This window comes from Argopecten irradians, chromosome 7 (genome assembly GCF_041381155.1).
Source record: "Argopecten irradians isolate NY chromosome 7, Ai_NY, whole genome shotgun sequence".
NCBI classification, from domain to species: Eukaryota; Metazoa; Mollusca; class Bivalvia; order Pectinida; family Pectinidae; genus Argopecten; species Argopecten irradians.
Window position 1 is genome coordinate 26,688,243 of NC_091140.1, and position 24,499 is coordinate 26,712,741.

The 24,499-nt window shown below is 39.0% G+C and overlaps 1 protein-coding gene and 1 long non-coding RNA gene across 2 annotated transcripts; one reads left to right on the top strand and one right to left on the bottom strand.

Moving 5' to 3' along the window:
• Positions 1-1,446: 1,446 nt before the first annotated feature.
• On the top strand, positions 1,447-9,458 carry LOC138328008 (oncoprotein-induced transcript 3 protein-like). Its single transcript, XM_069274571.1, has 6 exons — positions 1,447-1,617; positions 1,754-1,960; positions 2,738-2,902; positions 4,256-4,444; positions 7,816-7,909; positions 8,281-9,458. Exons 1-6 carry the CDS (start codon positions 1,560-1,562, stop codon positions 8,453-8,455), a joined length of 888 nt encoding a protein of 295 aa, XP_069130672.1. The 5' UTR covers positions 1,447-1,559; the 3' UTR covers positions 8,456-9,458.
• LOC138328011 (uncharacterized) lies at positions 3,072-22,898 on the bottom strand. The gene is made up of 3 exons (XR_011209151.1): positions 22,746-22,898; positions 19,593-19,785; positions 3,072-3,148 (listed from the first exon to the last, which is right to left on the bottom strand). It is a non-coding gene; the product is annotated as an uncharacterized lncRNA (long non-coding RNA).
• Between the last annotated feature and the right edge of the window lie 1,601 nt (positions 22,899-24,499).

Consider the following 24,499-nt stretch of genomic DNA (forward strand, 5'->3'; position numbering starts at 1 on the left):
GTTATTTGGGGTAGCAGGTACAATTCTTATGCCCCACCTGCATTGCCTACGGATATATATATACTGTACTTAGAAGTGGTATACTGTATGATATTCCTGTGGAGAAATAAATATTGCTCATTTAGTAAACATAGGATAATAATTCACGACGATTACATCATATTTTCCTCGGCGTATGATTTCCTTGTCTGTGTTTTTATTCGTTTGGCCTATTATTGTAACAGACGTTAGAAAGAGATTATAACAAGAAGATCTATTCCTTTTATCAATACATATGGAACACAAATACGTGTATGTTATATAAAGAAAACAATAGGTCTGGGGTACAATATACAATAACGGGGTATATTATAATACGTGTAGGTTCAGTTAAGCCCTACTATACTCCTTTACCGTGTCGTATTTCTATAGTTTTCTTTATGTTGTGTAAACATACTTGTGATTTGTGTGTTATCTTTCGTCCACACTGTTAGAATTACTTCTTTGCCCTTAAGCATTACTTGTTTGTTTGTTTGTTTGATTTATTAACGTCCTATTAACAGCTATGGTCATGTAAGGACGGCCTCCCATGTATGCGGTGTGTTGCGTGTATGTTGTGTGAAGTGAGTGTACTGGGAGACTGCGGTATGTTCGTGTTGTGTCTTCTTGTATAGTGGAACTGTTGCCCTTTTTATAGTGCTATATCACTGAAGCATGCCGCCGAAGACACCAAGCAACACACCCCACCCGGTCACATTATACTGACAACGGGCGAACCAGTCGTCCCACTCCCTGTATGCTGAACGCTAAGCAGGAGAAGATTTAAAAGGTACAAAGGGTGTGGGTGATTATTTATGTTAACATGGCACCATCCTTATAATCGGTTCTTCGTTTAAGTTTGAAATAAAAATGAGTACGATTATTTTTGGAAAAGTATTGTTTTTACATGAGATAACAAAAGCACAGTCCGTGCATTATGTATGTATTGTATGTGCTGGTAAAGCATACCATTTTTTAAAATCCACATTACAGCTGATTTGTCTCACATATGATTGGTTAGTTAATTTGCATGAAATAGATAGGACAACTACTGTTTAATAATTTACTGTATTTGAATGTCGATGGAATGACAAAGCGATAGGTGTCTGTTTTCAGTAGTATTCGTTATTCAATCTAAATAGAATGAGAGCTTTCATTACACAATTTTTATGTGTTCAACGCACTACGTTCATGCTATTGGGTTATTACTGTGCATTGTGCCTTAACAACCGGTAATATTTTACAGAAAGTATCTCATGCAGAAAATTATCTGCATTTCATTTCTACTACTAGTATTACCATTCACCAATTATATAGCGGGGTGTTTAAAAGCAACGCTGAAACAGCTATTGTGCAATGGTTGAAAACACAACCAATGCATTGCCTCGATTTGACCTGCATATGAAGCATCCGGGTACAACGTCATTGGCACCCGTCCAAATCTGTTATGTGGTACATATGTAAAACCATCGTAAGTACTTACGGACAATATCCTTGATATGTAGTGAAGGCTTCCTGATTTGTAACGACGTCTGAGCGACATGGGGATATTGATAATCGTACTTGTCATCTGTAAGGCCTTGCGTGCTGTAACGACAGGTAACGTGTGTGCTAAGCAAATATGTATAGAAAATGTAACAATCACCAATAGGTGTACAATGCAGAAAATATTGCACATTTTACGAATACGACACTTTACCTTCTCGATTACTATTTTGATGATTTTCTATTTCAGACCCTTGTCTATCATATACCACCTTCGCCGCTGACTCTGAGCGGGCACCAAATCACATAGAATCTGTATACGAAAATAAAATTTGTGATGCGGTCCTGTCTACTAAATGGTACAGACTGGTGGGGGACGCGGGGAGTGATCTGACGAACGACAGTAGTGTTTTGGTAGATGGTGGATGTGGGACATCTTACCAGCTCTGGATGAACGGTTCGTCTATATCCTAGATTTTCAAAAGATGACTTTTACCTTAAACTTTACACATGCTTTCCTAATCACAAAAATCAATAAAAATGTATTTGGAAATAGATAGCATAATGGTTAAAAACACTTTTGCGGAAACTTTACATGCCTTGTTTATGGTGTCCTCATTTCAAAATGTAGTACTCAAACAGACATGGGGATGGCGAATTGACATACTGCTTTACTAACATTTTGTCGTTTCAGTTAGATAAAGAAGATTATACAGATTCTTTCAGTTTTTAGGAATATGTGAAAAACTTACCTGACCAGAACTTGGTTAATTCTCCTGCTAAGTAACCAAGATAATTAATTTGGATTAATGTATATACTAATGGGATTATCGTATGCACTTGCGCTTTTATCGTTGATAAGATAAGATGAACACGTTTTTGTTCGACAAATTGCTGTTATCTATTTAACTGTATATTTGCTGAAGTTTGTTACATTACTATTTGGTTAAAAAAGGCTTAGTCATTACTTGGATTTTATCAGTTTAACGTCCTATTAACAGCCATATCCATTTAAGGAAATGCTATGTTTATCGGTGGAGGAAAGCCGGAGTGTCTGCAGAAAATAATACCGACTAGAGGTCTGTACCTGGCAAGTGCCCCACATGGGATTCGAACTCTTGACCCAAAGGTGTTGGCTTGTGATAATATGTCGTTACATCCTAACCACCCAGCCATCGCGGCCACTTTAGTCTATACAATGAATACAGATACTTTTGCTGTATTTATTTTCCAGGTACTGTCCCAGATGCATCAGAAGGTATTGTAAACCGTGAAATGTGTATGAGATCAATTTTCTCTCCCTGCCACGGTAGTTTCAATATCAGGGTGAAGAACTGCTGTTCCTTCCGGGTGTATGAGCTCAAGAGTGCTACCAATTGTCCCCAGGCCTACTGTGTCAGTAAGTACTAAATAAAAAAAGAAATATTAATGGGGTATAAATTAAAAAATCATTAACAATCTGATTAAATGTAAATCCTCATTTTCACTCCGTTGCAAAGACTCTATGACAATATATACCATTACGGGTCACGTTATGTTAACCTTCATACTTACTTCAGTTCGAATGCAATTTGTCCAACTCGCTGCACCCACTATAATACGATATAACGTCCCATATAGCTTTGTTTTGCGCTGCCTCTTTGGTCTAAAAAACAAAAACAAAGTATAATTCTAAATATTAATATGACTAAGGAACCATTAATCTACATTAACTTTACTGCAACAATTAAATGACATGAAACAGTATTCCAGATAATACCCGGTAGAGATCTGACGGACGAAATAGAATATGTTTACTGATTTATGAACAATGGTGTATAGCAAAAATAACATTAAGCAAAAGAAATCATTCACTGTTGATAGTTCTACACGATGTCAAATTACTGAATTTAAACGTTAAGATCCCGTCGGACATACATTGTAATTGTGAATTGCGTCCATAAAAATGGATCTGAAGAGGCCATCGAAGGAGATGGTGGCGGATGTTTCCGAGATTTTTTTCTCTTTTATCTTTTTAACTCCACTATAACCTTTCCACTATACAGATTTAAATATGATATTACAACGGAATATCTAACTTTAAACCAACTTGGTGGGCAAAACATGTAAATTAAGCACAGTTATTTACCAGCCACAGCTTGTGATATGATATTATACAACATTATCGTAGGTGTGGTTAGTTATAGACGGTCCCGAGCCTATGTTGTATACTATATAAAATCCACACAATCAAATGTCAATCTATTGATACATAAACATATGTCGTTAAGACTTGAAAAAGGTAAACAGCTGAGCATATGTATATTTCGATTAACTAAGTATGTAAGATTAAATAACAGGTTGTGTAATCATTTGTTTGTTTGTTTGATTAATTAACGTCCTATTAACACCTATGTTTATGTAAGGACAGCCTCCCGTTGATGCGGTGTGTTGCGTGTATGTTGTACGAGGTGTGTGTCTTTGGAGACTGCGGTATATTCATGTTGTGTCTTCTTGTATAGTGGTACTGTTGCCCTTTTTATAGTGCTATATCACTGAAGCATGCCGCCGAAGACACTAAGTAACACACCCCACCCGGTCACATTATACTGACAACGGGCGAACCAGTCGTCGCACTCCCTGTATGCTGAGCGCTAAGCAGGAGCAGAACCGACCACTTTTATAGACGTTGGTGTGTCTCGGCCAGGGGACAGAACCCAGTGCCTTCCTCACTTAAGTAATAAGAAAATGTAGGTAACACGTCGAATTGCAGGTCCCAGTGCAGTTCCGTCCGTTACCTGCGCATCTACAACAACAGCTGCCCCTACCATCATTACCACGACTCTTCCTACCACTACAACTACTACTCCTGGGACGCCAGTTTTTACCACAATAAGTGCCACGGTACATTCCACGACGACCACACCTGAAACTACGTCAACATCCGTCCTACAAGACTCTGGTGAGCAAGGTCACATTGTAATTTTGATAGTTAAATCGTCCACAACATTTTCATGGTAGTATAAACTATTGGCAAACCAAACACCATCTCTAGTTGATGTTACTTGTGTAATCAGTTGATAACATTTGTATGGTATATTATATCCTGTGGTGTTAATTTCATCAAATAATAATACACTATTAAACAAGAGGTCCAGAGGGCCTGTATCGCTCACCTGGTTTGAAATGCCAAGTAATGTTCTGAATACAGGTTCATTGTTTCTTTTGTGAAGGAATTTTAATAAAGTTCTGTTCCCCTTCCAAAAAGGATGTTTGTGGCCAAATTTGGTTACAATCCATGCAGAACTCTTGGACAAGTATCGATTTATAGAATTTACCTATAATTCCCCTATTGGGCCCCAGCCCCTCCTGCCCCCGGGACCAGAGCCAAAATTTATACAAACTCATGTTCTTATTCCCCCAAGGATATTTCTGGCCAAATTTGGTTACAATTCCATGCAGAACTCTATGACTAGTAGCGATTTAAAGTATTTAGCTCTATTTCCCCTATTGGGCCCAACCCCTCCCCCCCGGGGGCCAGAGCCAAAATTTATACAAGTTTGTTCCCCTTCCAAAACAGATGTTTGTGGCCAAATTTGGCTGCAATCCATGTAGAACTCTATGACTAGTAGCGATTTAAAGGATTTACCTCTATTTCCCATTTTGGGCCCCGCCTCTCCTTCCCCCCCCCCCGGGGGGGGGGCGGAGCCAAAATTTATAAAGTTCTGTTGCCCTTCCCCCAAGGATGTTTGTGGCCAAATTTGGTTACAATTCATGTAGAACTCTATGACTAGTAGCGATTTAAAGGATTTACCTCTATTTCCCCTATTGGGCCCCGCCCCTCCTGCCTCCGGGGGACCAGAGCCAAAATTTATTCAAGTTCTGTTTCCCTTCCCCCAAGGATGTTTGTGGCCAAATTTGGTTACAATTCATTCAGAACTCTATGACTAGTAGCGATTTATAGGATTTACCTCTATTTTCCCTATTGGGCCCCGTCCCTCCTGTCCCTGGGGGATCAGAGCCAAAATTTATATAAGTTCTGTTTTCCTTCCCCCAAGGATGTTTGTGGCCAAATCTGGTTACAAACCATGCAGAACTCTAGAACAAGTAGCAATTTATAGGATTTACCTCTATTTCCCCTCTTGGGCCCCGCACCCTCCTGCCCCCGGGGGGTCCAGAGCAAAATTTATAAAGTTCTGTTCCCCTTCCAAAAGGATGTTTGTGGCCAAATTTGGTTACAATCCATGCAGAACTCGTGGACAAGTATCGATTTATAGAATTTACCTATACTTCCCCTATTGGGCCCACCCCCTCCTCCCCCGGGACCAGAGCCAAATTTATACAAACTCAGTTCTTATTCTCCCAAGGATATTTTGGCCAAATTGGTTACATTCCATGCAGAACTCTATGACTAGTAGCGATTTAAAGTATTGAGCTCTATTTCCCCTATTGGGCCCAACCCCTCCAGCCCCCGGGGCCAGAGCCATAATTTATACAACAAGTTTTGTTCCCCTTCCAAAACAGATGTTTGTGGCCAAATTTGGCTGCAATTCATATAGAACTCTATGACTAGTAGCGATTTAAAGGATTTACCTCTATTTCCCCTATTGGGCCCCGTCCCTCCTGTCCTGGGGGATCAGAGCCAAAATTTATTCAAGTTCTGTTTTCCTTCCCCCAAGGATGTTTGTGGCCAAATCTGGTTACAAATTATGCAGAACTCTAGAACAGAGTAGCAATTTATAGGATTTTACCTCTATTTCCCTCTGGGCCCGGGGGGTCAGAGCCAAAATTTATACAAGTTCTGTTTCCCTCCCCCAAGGATGTTTGTGGCCAAATTTGGTTACAATCAATGCAGAACTCTATGACTAGTAGCGATTTAAAGGATTTACCTCTATTTCCCCTATTGGGCCCCGCCTCTCCTGCCCCCGGGGGTCAGAGCCAAAATTTATATGAGTTCTGTTCCCCTTCCCCAGGGATGTTTGTGGCTGATTTTGATTACAATCAATGCAAAACTCTAGGACAAGAAGCGATTTAAAGGATTTACCTCTATTTCCCCTATTGGGCCCCGCCCTCCTGCCCCCCGGGGGCTCAGAGCCAAAATTTATAAAAGTTCTGTTCCCCTCCCCCAAGGATGTTTGTGGCCTAATAATTTGGTTACAATCAATGCAGAACTCTAGGACAAGTAGCAATTTATAGGATTTACCTCTATTTCCCCTCTTAGGCCCCGCCCCTCCTGCCCCCGGGGGTCAGAGCCAAAATTTATACAAGTTCTGTTCCCCCTCCCCCAAGGATGTTTGTGGCAAATTTGGTTACAATCAATGCAGAACTCTATGACTAGTAGCGATTTAAAGGATTTACCTCTATTTCCCCTATTGGGCCCCGCCTCTCCTGCCCACGGGGGTCAGAGCCAAAATTTATATGAGTTCTGTTCCCCTTCCCCAAGGATGTTTGTGGCTAATTTTGGTTACAATCAATGCAGAAATCTAGGACAAGAAGCGATTTAAAGGATTTACCTCTATTTCCCCTATTAGGCCCCACCCCTCCTGCCCTGGGGGGGGGGAGTCAGAGCCAAAATTTATACAAGTTCTGTTCCCCCCTCCCCAAGGATGTTTGTGGCCAAATCTGGTTACAATCCATGCAGAACTCTAGGACAAGTAGCGATTTATAGGATTTACCTCTATTTCCCCTATTGGGCCCCGCCCCTCCCCCAAGGATGTTTGTGGCCAAATTTGGTTACAATCCATGCAGAACTCTAGAACAAGTAGTGATTTATAGGATTTACCTCTATTTCCCCTATTAGGACCCACCTCTCCTGCCCCCGGGGGGTCAGAGCCAAAATTTATGCAAGTTCTGTTCCCCCTCCCCCAAGGATGTTTGTGGCCAAATTTGGTTACAATCCATGCAGAACTCTATGACTAGTAGCGATTTAAAGGAAATATTGACGGACAGACGGACGGCGCGCCAATACAATTTTTTGACTCAAATTCATGAATTTAATATCTCCCGAAAATATTCAAATAATAAACATTTCGCATTTTACATCCTGTTAATGCCGTTTTCAAAGACTACAGAGGTGAATCTACAATAAATACGTTTTTCAAACAGGAAACGGATCGATATATAGCAGATCCTGAGAATATTTATTCGATTTGGTGAAAAGAAACGTGCGGTGTGGAAGAGCAGGCATTCTTTGTGCAATCGACGAAATATTTAGGTTATCCTTTTGATATTGCATATTCATCTTTTTTCCACATTTTGAACCTGTATGTACATTAATCATTTCGCTTACTTACTAGTAATATTATGCTGAGAAAAATCTTCCATTTTTGTCAGGAAACAACCAAATGACGATCGTGAAACCCGTCAGCTCTGAAGTTATTATTACTGTTATAGTGCTCTTGGTCATCATAGCAACTGCTGTCTTAGGGTAAGATTACTTATGGATTTAAATTGATGTGTAATGGAGATATAATATATAGTATGTTCTTACTACGCGGCTAATGGTAAGAAGACACTCTATTTTGTTTATCAAAGCTTCTTATAAAGAGGGTAAAGATTGTATCAACATATATTTTAACACTATACATGGTACCAACTGTAACACAAACACACAAAGGGACAAAGAAAATGGGTTAGATATGGTAATTGGTATATCATCTAATCTTCAAGTTGAAACTGTTGTGTAATGTTTGGTTCTGTAAACAATCGCCATATCGATCCTTCCATTTTGACCTTCCGTGTCTAAGTACTGTACACAATATAAAGAATTGTTATTTTTTTCTTTTAAACAATTTGTAGAATTTTCCTGTACAAAGCCTACAAATGCAGCAAAGTGGACGCAGACAGAAATAATACGTACTGTGTTCCGGCTCAACGCTATCACAACCAGAATGAACATGTATATGCAGATTTGTTTGTACCGACTGTGGCGGTGGAGAAAGGCGGAGCACCTGTTCACACTCATCACATTTAATAGTAAAAACAATCACGTCATTCTATATCAACACAATGTTATTCAGGAATGGCTTAATGATCGAAGTGCGTAATTTGCATTTGCAGTACCAATTATATTTTCACAGTGGATAAGTAAGACAATGTGCATCATCATTCTTATAAATGTTTTTTTGTCTTTTCCACCAACTTGATAACACAGCGTCATTTTTTCCAACGTTTTTTTTTTTCAATGTATATCTATGTTCAGTGAAAACATTAAACACGGCTTATTGTTTTGCACTCTAAGCATTATCATCACGGTAGGCAACATTTTCAATGCTTGTTTGTTTGATTAAATTAACGTCCTATTTACAAACAGGGTTTGGTAAGGACGGCATCCCATGTATGCGGGTTTAGTGGAGCGGCTAAGGTCGATTTTTCGTTAAAATCGTTCAAAGTTTGAAGAAAGCATGAGACTTTGCATGTTCAACATTCCATATAAATGCAGTCAGTTATTTAGTATGTGCTCTTCAAATTGTTATTTATAAACATAGAAATGAAACTTAAATATTGTCTTGAAAAACATGACTTCAGCAGGTATTATTGTCTGTATACGGAAAGCAATAGTCCAGTAAAATACGAAAAATAGAGGCCTAACCTCCAAATAATTGCAACAGAATTTGTTTTCTGTTTTTTGAGTTGGAGGATCTTAGTATTTTACCATGAAAAAAGTCGTCAAAAATCATATGTTCGGAAAGTCGTTTTTTCAACACCCGAAAAATAAGAAAATATAAAGAAATTACACTTTTGACTACTTTTAAAGTACAATATCTGCTATTTTTGCAGTACTTGAAATATGAAATCGGGTATATAGTAAGACAAACTTTAGGTTAGTACAAATAAGTTGAAAAGATACAATATTTTCAGTCTATCCAATAAATAAAGAAGGATGAAATCGGCTCAAAACCGTTTGAATTTATCTAGCATTACCGTTTTTGTTATTTTGTTAGATGCAAACATTTATAAAATCTTACCCTAAACAATATCAGTTTATGTTTTATGTCGTAAAGGATTTACTTTTTCTTTGATATTAATGCATGATCGATAATACATTAGCTAGAAAAAACAAATATTAACCTGTCAAGTTGACTGATCGTGCCAATTTGAAGTGTTTTATAATTAGATTTTTGGCAAAACACCCATTTTGGTAGTTAATATTTCGGAAAAAAAAAGCAAATGCTTCCAAATATGTTATATCCTTTTTTGTATATTTTGTACTTGTTATTTTGATCATTTGTTGTAAAAACGGTATAAATATGCACATCTTATTTAGTAGTAAAAACTTCCTATCACGTTAATTTGGCTGAATACCAAAATATGTTTGTTATAAAATTTTGCCAATAAATAAATCAGAACTGTGATGATTTTTCAGCTATACAATTGAACTTGAACTTTTATTTTATTCCTTTATCTCATTGAAAATTATGTAACTCCCATCCGGTTCCATTATGGAAAAAATGAAAAACTGACCTATTCAAATATTTGATCAAAAAGAAACTTCAATCTCACTTTATAAAGAACGCTTCATTATGGTGGTAATATCTGCAAAAGGATTTTGTAATCTGATTAGTCACAAAATAGATATTCATATTTTTGATATTTCAACTTGAGGACTTGGCCAATTAGAGAAGTTTAGTCCAATTGGCACTACATGAGGATTTGACCGAACTCACGTCTTTTATATTTGGGGATATCCTGATATAGTTGTCACTTTTAGGTGAATATAGCCTACAAGTTTTATATAAAAAGTTTCCATCAAAATGAGCATCAACGGTATTGTTGATGATAACATTTTTTTATCTTAACAATCCAACAGAGGCATATTTGGCCGATACAAGGACATAATTATGCAATTTTCATGCTGTCATACTTTTTCCCTGTGTTGGTTTCAACTTTTGTTTTTGGCAATCTGTGCTGTCCTTATAACGTTCTTGCCATACAGTAATTTTCCAGTATCTCATGATAGCCATGTAAGTTTATATTTGGCTTCAAAATTGGCAAATTATGCAAATATCCCTATTTTTCTGATTGTTTTGGGTTTAAGAAAAACACTTTCTCAAATTCTATTTGTGGCGACTGTTTTTCTTGCATAAAACACAGTCATATCTGTATGAAAATCAAAGAAAAAAATGGGGTAACACCCTATCTTTACTAGACTACAACACGTGGACGTGGTCTTCGTTTAATTGTTTGTCACGTTATCGCTGCAATATCGATATCGATCAAAGCTGAACTTAAGGTTAAAATTGGAATTCACCAGTCTCCCAATAACACACGCCGTTACCATGTCCTGCCCATCGTAAACGGTCATGTACACTTATTCAATAACGTAGTTGTAATTTGACAGGCTCAAACGGGCCATCGTAATAATTTGATTCTTATTTTAATTTCAACATGACCACTATTTTGAAATCCAAGATGGCCGTTTAAATTAAAGTTGTTTCCTTATTTTACTCAGTAAGTTATCGAGCAAAAAATCAAATTAACATTTTTAAACGTCTACACCCATATTATTGATACTTAGGATTTGTTTGTTTGCTTGTTTGATTAATTAACGTCCTATTAACAGCTATGGTCATGTAAGGACGGCCTCCCATGTATGCGGTGTGTTGCGTGTATGTTGTACGAGGTGCGTGTTTCGGGAGACTGCGGTATATTCATGTTGTGTCTTCTTGTATAGTGGAACTTTTGCCCTTTTTATAGTGCTATATCACTGAAGCATGCCGCCATAGACACCAAGCAACACATCCCACCCGGTCACATTATACTGACAACGGGCGAACCAGTCGTCCCACTCCCGTTCTGCTGAGCGCTAAGCAGAACTACCACTTTTACAGACTTTGGTGTGTCTCGGCCAGGGGACAGAACCCAGAGCCTTCCTCACAAGGGCGAACGTTCAACTCAAGGCCAAAAGTGAGGCGGTGCCAAGGGAGGCATTAGGAAGGATAAAGCTAGTTAGGAAGAATAGAAAAGATAATATCCTAAATTTAGTCGCCTTTTACGATCATGCAATAGGGGCAGCAGGTACAATTCCAACGGCCTACCTGCAGGGCTTTTTTGTTTGTTTGTTTGATTAATTAACGTCCTATTAACAGCTATGGTCATGTAAGGACGGCCTCCAATGTATGCGGTGTGTTGCGTGTATGTTGTGCGAGGTGCGTGTTTTGGGAGACTGCGGTATATTCATGTTGCGTCTTCTTGTATAGTGGAACTGTTGCCCTTTTTATAGTGCTATATCACTGAAGCATGCCGCCGAAGACACCAAGCAACACACCCCACCCGGTCACATTATACTGACAACGGGCGAACCAGTCGTCCCACTCCCTGTATGCTGAGCGCTAAGCAGGAGCAGTAACTTCCACTTTTATAGACTTTGGTGTGTCTCGGCCAGGGGACAGAACCAAGAGCCTTCCTCACAAGGGCAAACGCTCAACTCAAGGCCAAAAACCAGATACTTTAGAAGGACCGCCATGTTATATTTCAAGATGGCCGCCAACTTTGCGAGCTATATCTTGATATATCATGCATTTAAATGGATAAACTGACTTTAAGCAAATATAGTGAGAGTACTTATATTTTTGTAGTGTTTGATACATAAATAATTTGATTCTTATTTTTACATGACCGCCATTTTGAAATCCAAGATGGCCGTTTAAATTAAAAGTTGTTTCCGTATTTCACTCTGTAAATTATCGAGCAAAAAATCAAGTTACCACTCTGAAAATGTTGATATATATGAAATGACTTAATTTGCAACTCTGCAGGCGTCATCAGAGGATCATCTTTTATGGGCTTTATCGAATTCTCAACTGGAACATCCTCAAAGTAGTAAGTCAACAGCGATTGACCAAATCATTGCCCATTTGCAGATAACACCTAACTCACACCTTGTCACTTCTACTGCGATCTATAGGGCGCATTCTCTTCAGTTTTTGACAATAAATCCAGTTGATTTCTTGTCACTACCCATTACTTTCAATGTTGGCAATAGCTTGAACGTGCAGTAAACAGGAACACCAATTCCTACATTCTAGGGTATTGGTATCTTCTTCCAAACCTTAATACTTCGTCTTCCTCCTTTCAAATCCTTCATCATAGCGTAACTCCTATGGAACTGTCAAGTCATCCGTAACCACTTGAGAACATCTAGACAAACATTTCACCTTATGGTATCTGAATACACAATCCACCTTATTTCTCATGTGTATGTATAAATTCCTTCTTTGGATCATACAGACGTCTGTCATCCATATCTGCCTTTAGCAAAGTTGATGAAAGTGTTTTCTTTAGTGGCTAGGGATTCTTTGTTTTTTTTTTTCTCTTTTCATGATATCTGTCAATTTACTTAGCGCCTTCTCATGGCAACCGCTATACATATTTTAAGGAACTGGGGTTGTAGAACGCCAAAGAGTTCTTGGTGGTACAATCAGCAGCCTGCACCATCGGTCCCACTTTTTGTCATATATCGACGTCAACCAGAACTAAATTCGGAAAGGTTTCAGATGACCATTTGTTTGATTCATTAACGTCCCATTTACAGCTATGGTCATGTAAGGACGGCCCTCCCATGTATGCGGTGTGTTGCGTGTATGTTGTACGAGGTGCGTGATTTGGAAGACTGCGGTATATTCATGTTGTGTCTTCTTGTTGCCCTTTTTATAGTGCTATATCACTGAAGCATGCCGCCGAAGACACCAGCAAAACACCCCCTGCCCGGTCACTTTATATGACCAGCGAACCAGTCGTCCCACTCCCTGTATGCTGAGCGCTAAGCAGGAACAAAAACTACCACTTTTATAGACTTTGGTATGTCTCGGCCAGGGGACAGAACCCAGAGCCTGCCTCACAAGGGCGAACGCTAAACTCAAGGACAAATGTGAGGCGGTGCCAAGGTTGGCATTAGGAAAGATAGAGTCGGTCAGAGAGAAAAGAAAAGATCCTAAATTTAGTCGCCTTTTACGATTCATGCAATAGGGGCAGCAGGTATAATTCTAATGTCCTACCTGTAGGGCCATTCATCCTCGGATGGATGGCAACCAATTTTGGATTGAAACATTGTAGGGAAAGGGCAATCATGTTTTATATAAATGAGACTGCTCCGACCCCTAGAGGCTGAGGCCCAGAGAGGGGAAATGTTCTTAATTTAAGCTTAAAATCCTACTCCTCCTTCATCCTCATTTTGATTACATCCATATTTGGTGTCCGACATCATATTTTTATAAGTCTTATAATTATAATATTGTCTCCTAAGATGGGTTGTAGTTACTCTATTATCAGAAATTCACTTAAGGTTATTGTAGACCTATTATTGAAAAATGATGGCTTAATTTATTATTGACTTGGCAGAATGCCTAAATTATTGTGAGTTTCTATGGGCAATTCTCTAAGTTTCCAAAATTACCAATTCAGAAGTACAAAGAGGGAGTTGTTCTTTGAGAAAACATAATTGGATAATTGCCAATATTGTCCATGTATTTATTATTATAATAATGCAATATCATTTTTCATTACCAATATCTTGTAAATATTAATTGTTATTGTTAAATTTGAAAATGTTTTATAATACAAAGAATCAGTAATTTATCTTTGGACTTCTTCTTTTCTTTTAAGTTAAGTGTTTTGGGAGTGATAAATAAGAATTTGACAAGGCGTATGGTTATAGAATTCGAAGATACTTCTACTAGTGGTCCAAGAGGACCTGAAGAATAATAGACTGAGAAAAGTGGTCTGTGACCACACTTGTACTGGTCAGACTTGACCCACAAGGAAACAGAATTGTAATGAGAGTGTAAAGGAGGGCAAGAGCCTGAATTACAATTCGTTACAATTGGTAGCAGCGGTGGGATAGTTTTTCTCAGTCATCCAACAGTGTCCTTGACCCCAACACTTTGAGGTCATTATCATTCACCATGGCAACTAATGGAATGATATCAGAAGTGCATACAGATCAACAAGATAAACATGTTGAAGAAACTCCTCAAGGAGTTGCAGATGAGGTGGATTTATTGGGTAGTGTGGATTTACCAATTTACACTCCCCAAGTGGAGAAATACAATTCAGAGTAACAACTGCTACCAGTGGTAATGTTGACAACAGCAGTTTGGGCGTACGTCCCAAAGTATTTAGAGGGATGTCTTTGGAAACTGTGGCGGACATTAACCTAGATACACCAATCCAAATCCCGGAGTAATGTCAGGAAAGACATTGTGGACATAGGCTCAAGCTATAGAAGTAGTTCTCGGGAATCAGAGCTACAACAGAGAAATTATGAACTGCAAAAGAAATTAGTATCTTTACAAGATAGTGTTGGAAGGTACATGAGAGATGTACCTTTTAACCGTATGTCTGGCCCTACTCAGAGTGAGGTTGAGAGGGAGGGGGCATATAGGGTCCAAGATCGACAGGGTGGGGAGAACAAGGGAGTCAACAGGAGCAGGGAGGTAAACCATCACTAGGGACTAAGCTTGCTACATCCTTGGCGAAGCAAACTGGCAAGACTACTTAGTACACTTTGAACTAGTGTCAAGATGTAATAAATGGGATGATGGCGTTGAAGCTTGCTACAGGATTACGGGGACGAGCACAGGGAATGTTGAGTGATTTTACGATGGACGAGAGATTGAATTATCATGAACTTGTCACAGTGTTGACAGACAGATTTCAGCCTGAGGACCAAGCTGAAATACACAAAGCTCAAATCACAGGAAGATTGAGGAAGAAAGATGAAACCTCGCCAGAACTTGCAAAAGATATTACACGACTTGTTAGGTTGGCTTATCCTGGAGCTCCACATGAAATTAGACAACAACTTTAATTGAAGCATTAAATTATGCTGATATGGAATGGGACATACATCAGGGCAAGGCTAGAACAATAGCTTATACTGTAAGAATTGCTCCAGAGTTTGAAGCATTTCAAACCGGACGTAGGAAGCGAAGCTCTACAAGGGCAACGATTAGAAGTCAACAGGAGGTTAGCATTGACAACACATCTGTATTAGATGATAAACTGAGTGAATTAACAGACAAAGTTGCTGCATTACAGGACAACAACATAAACTATCGGGAATGTTTCTACTGTCACAAACCAGGCCATATAAGAAGAGATTGTATGAAGAGGAAAGCAGATGAGAAAAAAGCAAAAGCTGGATAGAAGGCGGGAAACTAAAGAAGGTTGAGATAGAAAACCCGATGTCAGCCGGAAGTAATTATCAAGGGTTTGGAAAGATGGTTGAGGCTAAATCAAAACCCAAATATGATTGATTATTTATACCAGGTATAGTATGTGGGTAGAAATCAATTGTTTGTTGGACACAGGTTTCACTATTTCAGTATTACATTCAGATAAATGTGTTGCTACTGATGTTAAGTATCGACCTGTACTGAGTAAACATCATACCAGTTTTAAGGTAGCTGACCGAAGTTTGCTAGTGTCTGAAGGGGCTATTCACGCAACATTGGAGATCAGTGGAAAATTGGTGAAGCACCGTATGGCCATGGCTGATATTAGCACTCCAGCTATTTTGGTACATGACTTTTCTACACTCACATCACTGCAAGATGGGTAGTTGAGTATTACATTTTGATTATGACAATCTACAATGCAAGGAAGATAGTCAAATGGGATCAGTATTTTCCATCAGTGTAGCCGAGAATGTAGTTATACATCCAGAGTCAGAAATGATTATCAACGCAATTATTGTTGGTATTTCTACATCAGACACTGACCTTAAGGCAGTTTTAGTAGAGCCATCAAGTCAGCGCTTAGCCAAAGAAGGAATACTGGTAGCCAGGTCCTTGACTGATCCTAAAAAACAACAAAATCATTATTAGAGTGGCAAATATATACAATGAAGCATATGTCCTATACAATGGTACTATGGCAGCTAAGGGAGAACTGGTTAGTATACCCAAATAAAATACAGAAGTCCATACATCCGAGAAGTGAGATCTGTAAGTCAAAATGAAGGCCTACCAAAATGTCTCCAGAAATTAGATGAAAAATGTCAAGAGCACATAACTCCAGAACTACATACAGCTGTACATTATCTGTTGACAGAATGTAAGGATGCGTTAGCTAAAGACAAAAGCGATTTGGGAAAAACAGGTATCATAAATCATCGTATTGATAACGGTTAACTGATTATGCTACCTCCAAGGAGGATTCTTGTTAGCAAACGAGAGGACGCAAATAAAGACATACAACAGATGTTGGATGCCAAGGTCATAGAGCCCAGTAAGTCACCTTGAGCTGCTGCCATAGTTCCTGTTGTGAAGAAGGATCTTTACGAATCTGTGCAGATTTTTATTACTCAACAATTGTTTGTTTGTTTGATTTATTGGCCCTGCAGGTAGGGCGTTAGAATTGTACCTGCTGCCCCTATTGCATGATCGTAAAAGGCGACTAAATTTAGGATCTGATCTTTTCTTTTCTTCCTAACTGACTTTATCTTTCCTAATGTCTCCCTTGGCACCGCCTCACTTTTGGCCTTGCGTTGAGCGTTCGCCCCTGTGAGGAAGGCAATATTACATTTTGATTATGACAATCTACAATGCAAGGAAGATAGTCAAATGGGATCAGTATTTTCCATCAGTGTAGCCGAGAATGTAGTTATACATCCAGAGTCAGAAATGATTATCAACGCAATTATTGTTGGTATTTCTACATCAGACACTGACCTTAAGGCAGTTTTAGTAGAGCCATCAAGTCAGCGCTTAGCCAAAGAAGGAATACTGGTAGCCAGGTCCTTGACTGATCCTAAAAAACAACAAAATCATTATTAGAGTGGCAAATATATACAATGAAGCATATGGCCTATACAATGGTACTATGGCAGCTAAGGGAGAACTGGTTAGTATACCCAAAGAAAATACTGAAGTCCATACATCCGAGAAGTGAGATCTGTAAGTCAAGATGAAGGCCTACCAAAATATCTCCAGAAATTAGATGAAAAATGTCAAGAGCACATAACTCCATAACAACATACAGCTGTACATCATCTGTTGACAGAATGTAAGGATGCGTTAGCTAAAGACAAAAGCGATTTGGGAAAAACAGGTATCATAAATCATCGTATTGATAACGGTTAACTGATTAGGCTACCTCCAAGGAGGATTCTTGTTAGCAAACGTGAGGACGCAAATAAAGACATACAACAGATGTTGGATGCCAAGGTCATAGAGCCCAGTAAGTCACCTTGAGCTGCTGCCATAGTTCCTGTTGTGAAGAAAGATCTTTACGAATCTGTGCAGATTTTTATTACTCAACAATTGTTTGCTTGTTTGATTTATTAACGTCCTATTAACAGCTATGGTCATGTAAGGACGGCCTCCCATGTATGCGGTGTGTTGCGTGTATGTTTTGCGAGGTGAGTGTACTGGGAGACTGCGGTATGTTCGTGTTGTGTCTTTTCGTATAGTGGAACTGTTGCCCTTTTTATAGTGCTATATCACTGAAGTATGCCGCCGAAGACACCAAGCAACCACACACCTCACCCGGTCACATTATACTGACAACGGGCGAACCTGTTGTCCCGCTCCCTGTATGCTGAACGCTAAGCAGGAGCAGAAACTACCACTTTTATAGACTTTGGTGTGTCTCGGCCAGGGGACAGAACCCAGAGCCTTCCTCACAGGGGCGAACGCTCAACTCAAGGCCAAAAGTGAGGCGGTGCCAAGGAAGGCATTAGGAAAGATAAAGTCAGTTAGGAAGAAGAGAAAAGATAAGATCCTAAATTTAGTCGCCTTTTACGATCATGCAATAGGGGCAGCAGGTACAATTCTAACGCCCTACCTGCAGGGCCATTATTACGCAACAAAGCCACTTCCATTGATAGTTTCCCTATTCCTAGAATAGATGACTCTTTAGATGCTTTGAAACGAAGCAAATGGTTTTCTACACTTCACTTAGCGTCAGGATATTGGCAAGTAGAAATGGACCCATCTGATAAGGAAAAGACAGCTTTTAGAACTAATACTGCAGTATTTAATTTTAATGTAATGCCTTTTGTCTTTGCAACGCTCCTGCAACGTTTGAGCGCCTAATGGAGTGTGTATTAGCCAGTTTACATTGGGAGACATGTCTTATATATTTGGACGACATCATTGTCTAGAAAATTCTACAGACTTCGATTCACATATTTCAAGATTAGCAAAGGTTTTGTCACGCATGAGAACAGCTGGCCTTAAGTTCGCACTAAGAAATCTGATTTCTTTCCGCCTTTTACGATCATGCAATAGGGGCAGCAGGTACAATTCCAACGGCCTACCTGCAGGGCTTTTTTGTTTGTTTGTTTGTTTGATTAATTAACGTCCTATTAAAAGCTATGGTCATGTAAGGACGGCCTCCAATGTATGCAGTGTGTTGCGTATATGTTGTGCTTGGTGCATATTTTGGGAGACTGCAGTATATTCATGTTGCGTCTTCTTGTGTAGTGGAACTGTTGCCATTGTAAAGTGCTATATCACTGAAACATTCCACCGAAGACACCAAGCAACACACCCTACCCGGTCACATTATACTGACAACGAGCGAACCAGTCGTCCCACTCCCTGTATGCTGAGCGCTATGCAGGAGCAAAAAATACCAGTTTCTATTGGTCAGGCCGTTCCAATACTGTAAAAGATTGGTGTACGAAATGCATGGAATGTCAAAAACGTAAAGGACCACCACGAAAACTACGTGAACATATAAAACGGTATCAGATCCGAGGACCTCTTGAGAGAGTAGCCATAGATATTTTTGGTCCATTACCTGAGTCCACTCTAGGTAATAAATAAATTCTTGTTAAAACCGTTTACTTTACAAGGTGGACAGAATGTTACACAATGTCAGATCAGGAAGCTCGAACTGTCGCTGTTTTATTTTTAAATTAGTTTATCTGTCGATTCGGAGTACCCAGGCAGATCTTAACAGACCAAGGTGGACAATTTTGATAGTTATTTCAGAGCTTATGTGAAGTCCTAAACATGGATAAAACAAGAACATCACCCTTTCATCCTCAGACAGATGGGCTTGTAGAGCGTTTTAACAGGACACTAGAAGATGTTCTTAGTAAATATGTTACTAAAGATCAACGAGATTGGGATAAACATCTACATCTAGCAACATTTACATACCTGTCATCAGTACAAGAAAGTACCGGACTTACACCAAGTATTCTGATGTTAGGCCGAGAACTAGAACTTCCAGTAGACTTGGTATTTGGAAAGCCTCCAGATGATAACCCTCCTTCCATATCAGAGTATGTTAAGGACATGCAGGAAATAATGTGGATTGTACATGATGAGGCCAGAGATAATATGACAGCCGCTAGTAACAGACAGAAAAAGGCATTATCATTACAGATCCAATAAAGTTCAATATAATGTTGGAGACGCAGTTTGGATTAGAGTTACTTCCCGTGTAAAAGGACGATCTTCAAAACTGCAGGATAGATGGGAAGGACCATTTATAGTTACAGGATATATATTCGACGTGGTATATAAAATAAAAGAAACAGGAATTCTGATGAAAAGATTTCACATCATGACAGATTGAAGCCGTATTATGGAGCTTATGATAATTTCTTATATCCGTCTAGGATACAACATTCAATAGGGAATGTTACAGACGTTGTTACCTCAAACGACAGGCCACACAATCACAATGTAGACTCCGAGATGCAGACACGAAGAAATTGTCGAACCAGGAACAAGAGGCCCACGGGCCTTAACGGTCAACTGACTCATGGCACAAAATAACAAAGTCACAGTATAAAGTAGTGGTTAAGGATTAATATAAACAATACAAGGAACTCCTTAGTTGAATATGTAAGTTTCTGAAATAGGTAAATGTCATTTGTTGAACAAACTTGGTAGCCCTTCATCCATATATGGTTGTAACCCATTCAAGGATCAATATAAGGAGGAGTCAGATTTTAAAGCCAAATTTCAGCAAAGCTCCCATTTTGGACCTCCACCGTACTATCCCCATGGATATTAGCTCGGTCCTTTATAAAATAAGATTGTCATTATATAAAGTTCCCCATTCTGAATCAATTAAAACCCCTATAGACCAATTGTCATTGAGATCGGAGACTGAAACCTTAAAACAGGAAGTTGGTCAGCGGCCATCTTGGAATACCAAAGTCTTTACGAAAATGTTTGAACATTGTTCAGCATCAATTAAAAGCCCTATAGACCAATTTTCATTGAGATCGGAGACTGAAACCTGAAAACAGGACGTGGACCAGCTAAAATTAAGAAAAATAGCCCTTTTGGGCCCCCACCCCTCAGTCCCTAGGGGTCAGACCAGACTCATTTACATAAAATAGTATTGTCCTTCCCAAATGATGTTTCACACCAAATATGGATGAAATCCATCCAAGGATGAAGGAGGAGTAGGATTTTAAAGCTAAAATTAAGAAAATTTGCCCTTTTGGGGCCCCACCCCTCAGTCCCTAGAGGTCGGACTAGGCTCATTTATATAAAAAAATAAATAAATGTCCTTCCCAATTGATGTTTCACACTAAACATCGATGAAATTCATCCAAGGATGAAGGAGAAGTAGGATTTTAAAGCTAAAATAAGAAAATTTGCCCTATTGGGGCCCCACCCCTCAGCCCATAGGGGTCGGACCAGGCTCATTTACATTAAATATAATATTTAATATGGATGAAATCCATCCAAGGATGAAGGAGGAATAGGCTTTTGTATAAATAGTCTTACGCACGACGACGGACAAAACACGATGACAATAGGTCATCCTGACCTTCGGTCAGATGACCTTAAAATCCACATTGGTTAGTGGATTATGAGGTCACACCCGAGTAGATTTTACTACATAGTTTGTTAAGCTAATTAATGTTAACTGTATAATATACAGTATATGATGTAGACCTGCAAAGCATGTCCAAGTTCTCTTAACATTGATGGATGATGTTCAATGTAGTAGAGAAATTTATAGTGTCTCTTTCTGGATTGATGATGCACCATGCGCAGGTGACAGTATCATCACCAGTCTGGAGTACGCTTGAGAGTATTACGTATTTACAACAATTTGGATAATTTTTAGTTTAAAAGCTAAAATAATGTATTTAAATCATACGATACATAATCAATCATACCCAGATGAAAATAAGAAACAAATGGCAGCACATGCATTTTCATTTACAATTTTTTGCTCAAACTTTGCAATGACAGGTATTTTCAAGAAGCTATTTTATTACATTTTTTTGTTTGTCAATAACTCCTTTTGAAATAAAAAAAGTCATAAGAAAAAAAAATCTATTTACAAGATATTTTTGACCCCTCAGCAGAATACATCCTTAAATTAAAATTTATAGTGCTTTTGCAACGAAACCTTTACATAAACAAATTCTACTATTGATTTAAAGAAAGCACTCGAAAAAATTACGGACCAAGAAATGGCTAAAATTAAAAAAAAAACTTCTGAATTAAAAGATTTTACTCGAACAGATCAAAATCAAAACATAAGATTGGAAAAACCACTGACTGACTTCAACAACCTAATGATGGGCAAATACATACTTTAAATCTAAAAACTAAATGTACATCTGTTCATTTATCTACATAGAAGCTACAACATAGCTATACTAAATACTGATTTGTGTTTATACAGTAATTCTTTTTACACAAACTTTAGACCATACATGCAAGAATTATAAAGTGATAAAATAATATGGAAACTATAATCTGATAAAGTAATTCGATTTGCTTGTTTGTTTGATTATTTTAACGTCCTATTAACAGCCAGGGTCAGGTCAGGTAAGGACGGCCTCCCATGTATGCAGTGTGAAGCGTGTGTGGTGAAGTGCGAGGTACGTGTTTTGGGAGACTGCGGTATGTTCGTGTTTTGTCTTCTTGTATAGTTGCCCTTTTTATAGTGCTATATCACTGAAGCATGCTGCCGAAGACACCAAGCAACATACCCCACCCGGGCACATTATACTGACAACTGTCGAACCATTCGTCCAACTTCCTGTATGCTGAGTGCCAAGCAAGACCAGAAACTACCACTTTTATTGACTTTGGTGTGTCTCGGCCAGGGGACAGAACCCATAACCTTCCTCAAAGGGGCGAACGCTCAATTCAAGGCCAAAAGTGAGGCGATGCCAATGGAACTAGGGAATTAGGAAGGATAAAGTCAGTTAGGAAGAAGATAAAAGATAAAATTTAGTCGCCTTTTACGATCATGCAATAGGGACAGCAGGTATGATTCTTATGCCCTACCTGCAGGGAAACAATTTGAATATAATTTAAATAAAGTACCTGATATGTTGTCAGAAGATGTAGCTGTTAATACTGCTGTTGATGTAGCTTTAACATTCCCCCTTCTCTTTGGTTTTCTTTGAGGAATATTATCCAAGAACAAGAGGCCCATGGGCCTTAACGGTCATCTGATTACCTTGGCAATAATCATACAGGAAATTAATTAGATATCGTATAATGGTCAGGACCATGTCAGGAACATTTCATGCAAGTTTCAGCCAAATCGCAGTGGTAGAACTTGAGAAGAAGTTCAAAATGTGTTTTTAAAATGGCTGCTGTGGTGGCCATCTTGGATTTTAGATAAACCCGAAAAATAACAATACTTTGTCAGGACCATGTCAGGATCATTTCATGCAAGTTTCAGCCAAATCGCAGTGGTAGAACTTGAGAAGAAGTTCAAAATGTGTTTTCAAGATGGCGGCTGTGGCGGCCATCTTTGATTTCGGATCGACCCGAAAAATAACAACACTTTGTCAGGACCATGTCAGGATCATTTCATGCAAGTTTTAGCCAAATCGCAGTGGTAGAACTTGAGAAGAAGTTCAAAATGTGTTTTCAAGATGGTGGCTGTGGCGGCCATCTTGGATTTCAGATCAACCTGAAAAACAAGAACACTTTGTCGGGACCATGTCAGGATCATTTCATGCAAGTTTCAGCCAAAATACACCGGTAGAACTCGAGAAGAAGTTCAAAATGTATTTTCAAGATGGCGGCTGTTGCGGCCATCTTGGATATAGGATCGACCCGAAAAATAAGAACACTTTGTCGGGACTATGTCAGGATCATTTCATGCAAGTTTCAGCCAAAATACACCCCTAGAACTTGAGAAGAAGTTCAAAATGTATTTTCAAGATGGCGGCTGTGGCAGCTATCTTGGATTTCGGATCGACCCGAAAAATAAGAACACTTTGTCGGGACCATGTCAGGATCATTTCATGCAAGTTTCAGCCAAATCGCATCGGTAGAACTTGAGAAGTTCAAAATTCAAGGCCAAAAGTGAGGCGATGCCAAGGGAACTAGGGAATTAGGAAGGATAAAGTCAGTTAGGAAGAAGATAAAAGATAAAATTTAGTCGCCTTTTACGATCATGCAATAGGGACAGCAGGTATGATTCTTATGCCCTTCCTGCAGGGAAACAATTTGAATATAATTTAAATAAAGTACCTGATATGTTGTCAGAAGATGTAGCTGTTAATACTGCTGTTGATGTAGCTTTAACATTCCTCCTTCTCTTTGGTTTTCTTTGAGGAATATTATCCAAGAACAAGAGGCCCATGGGCCTTAACGGTCATCTGATTACCTTGGCAATAATCATATAGGAAATTCAAAATGTGTTTTCAAGATGGTGGCTGTGGCGGCCATCTTGGATTTCAGATCAACCTGAAAAACAAGAACACTTTGTCGGGACCATACCAGGATCATTTCATGCAAGTTTCAGCCAAAATACACCGGTAGAACTCGAGAAGAAGTACAAAATGTATTTTCAAGATGGCGGCTGTTGCGGCCATCTTGGAGATAGGATCGACCCGAAAAATAAGAACACTTTGTCGGGACTATGTCAGGATCATTTCATGCAAGTTTCAGCCAAAATACACCCCTAGAACTTGAGAAGAAGTTCAAAATGTATTTTCAAGATGGCGGCTGTGGCAGCTATCTTGGATTTCGGATCGACCCGAAAAATAAGAACACTTTGTCGGGACCATGTCAGGATCATTTCATGCAAGTTTCAGCCAAATCGCATCGGTAGAACTTGA

Coding starts and splice junctions, on each gene's coding strand:
- LOC138328008 (XM_069274571.1), top strand. CDS start 1,560: ATGGGGATATTGATAATCGTACTTGTCATCTGTAAGGCCTTGCGTGCT. Junction 2,903..4,255: donor TCCCCAGGCCTACTGTGTCA/GTAAGTACTAAA, acceptor GTCGAATTGCAG/GTCCCAGTGCAGTTCCGTCC. Junction 7,910..8,280: donor ATAGCAACTGCTGTCTTAGG/GTAAGATTACTT, acceptor AACAATTTGTAG/AATTTTCCTGTACAAAGCCT.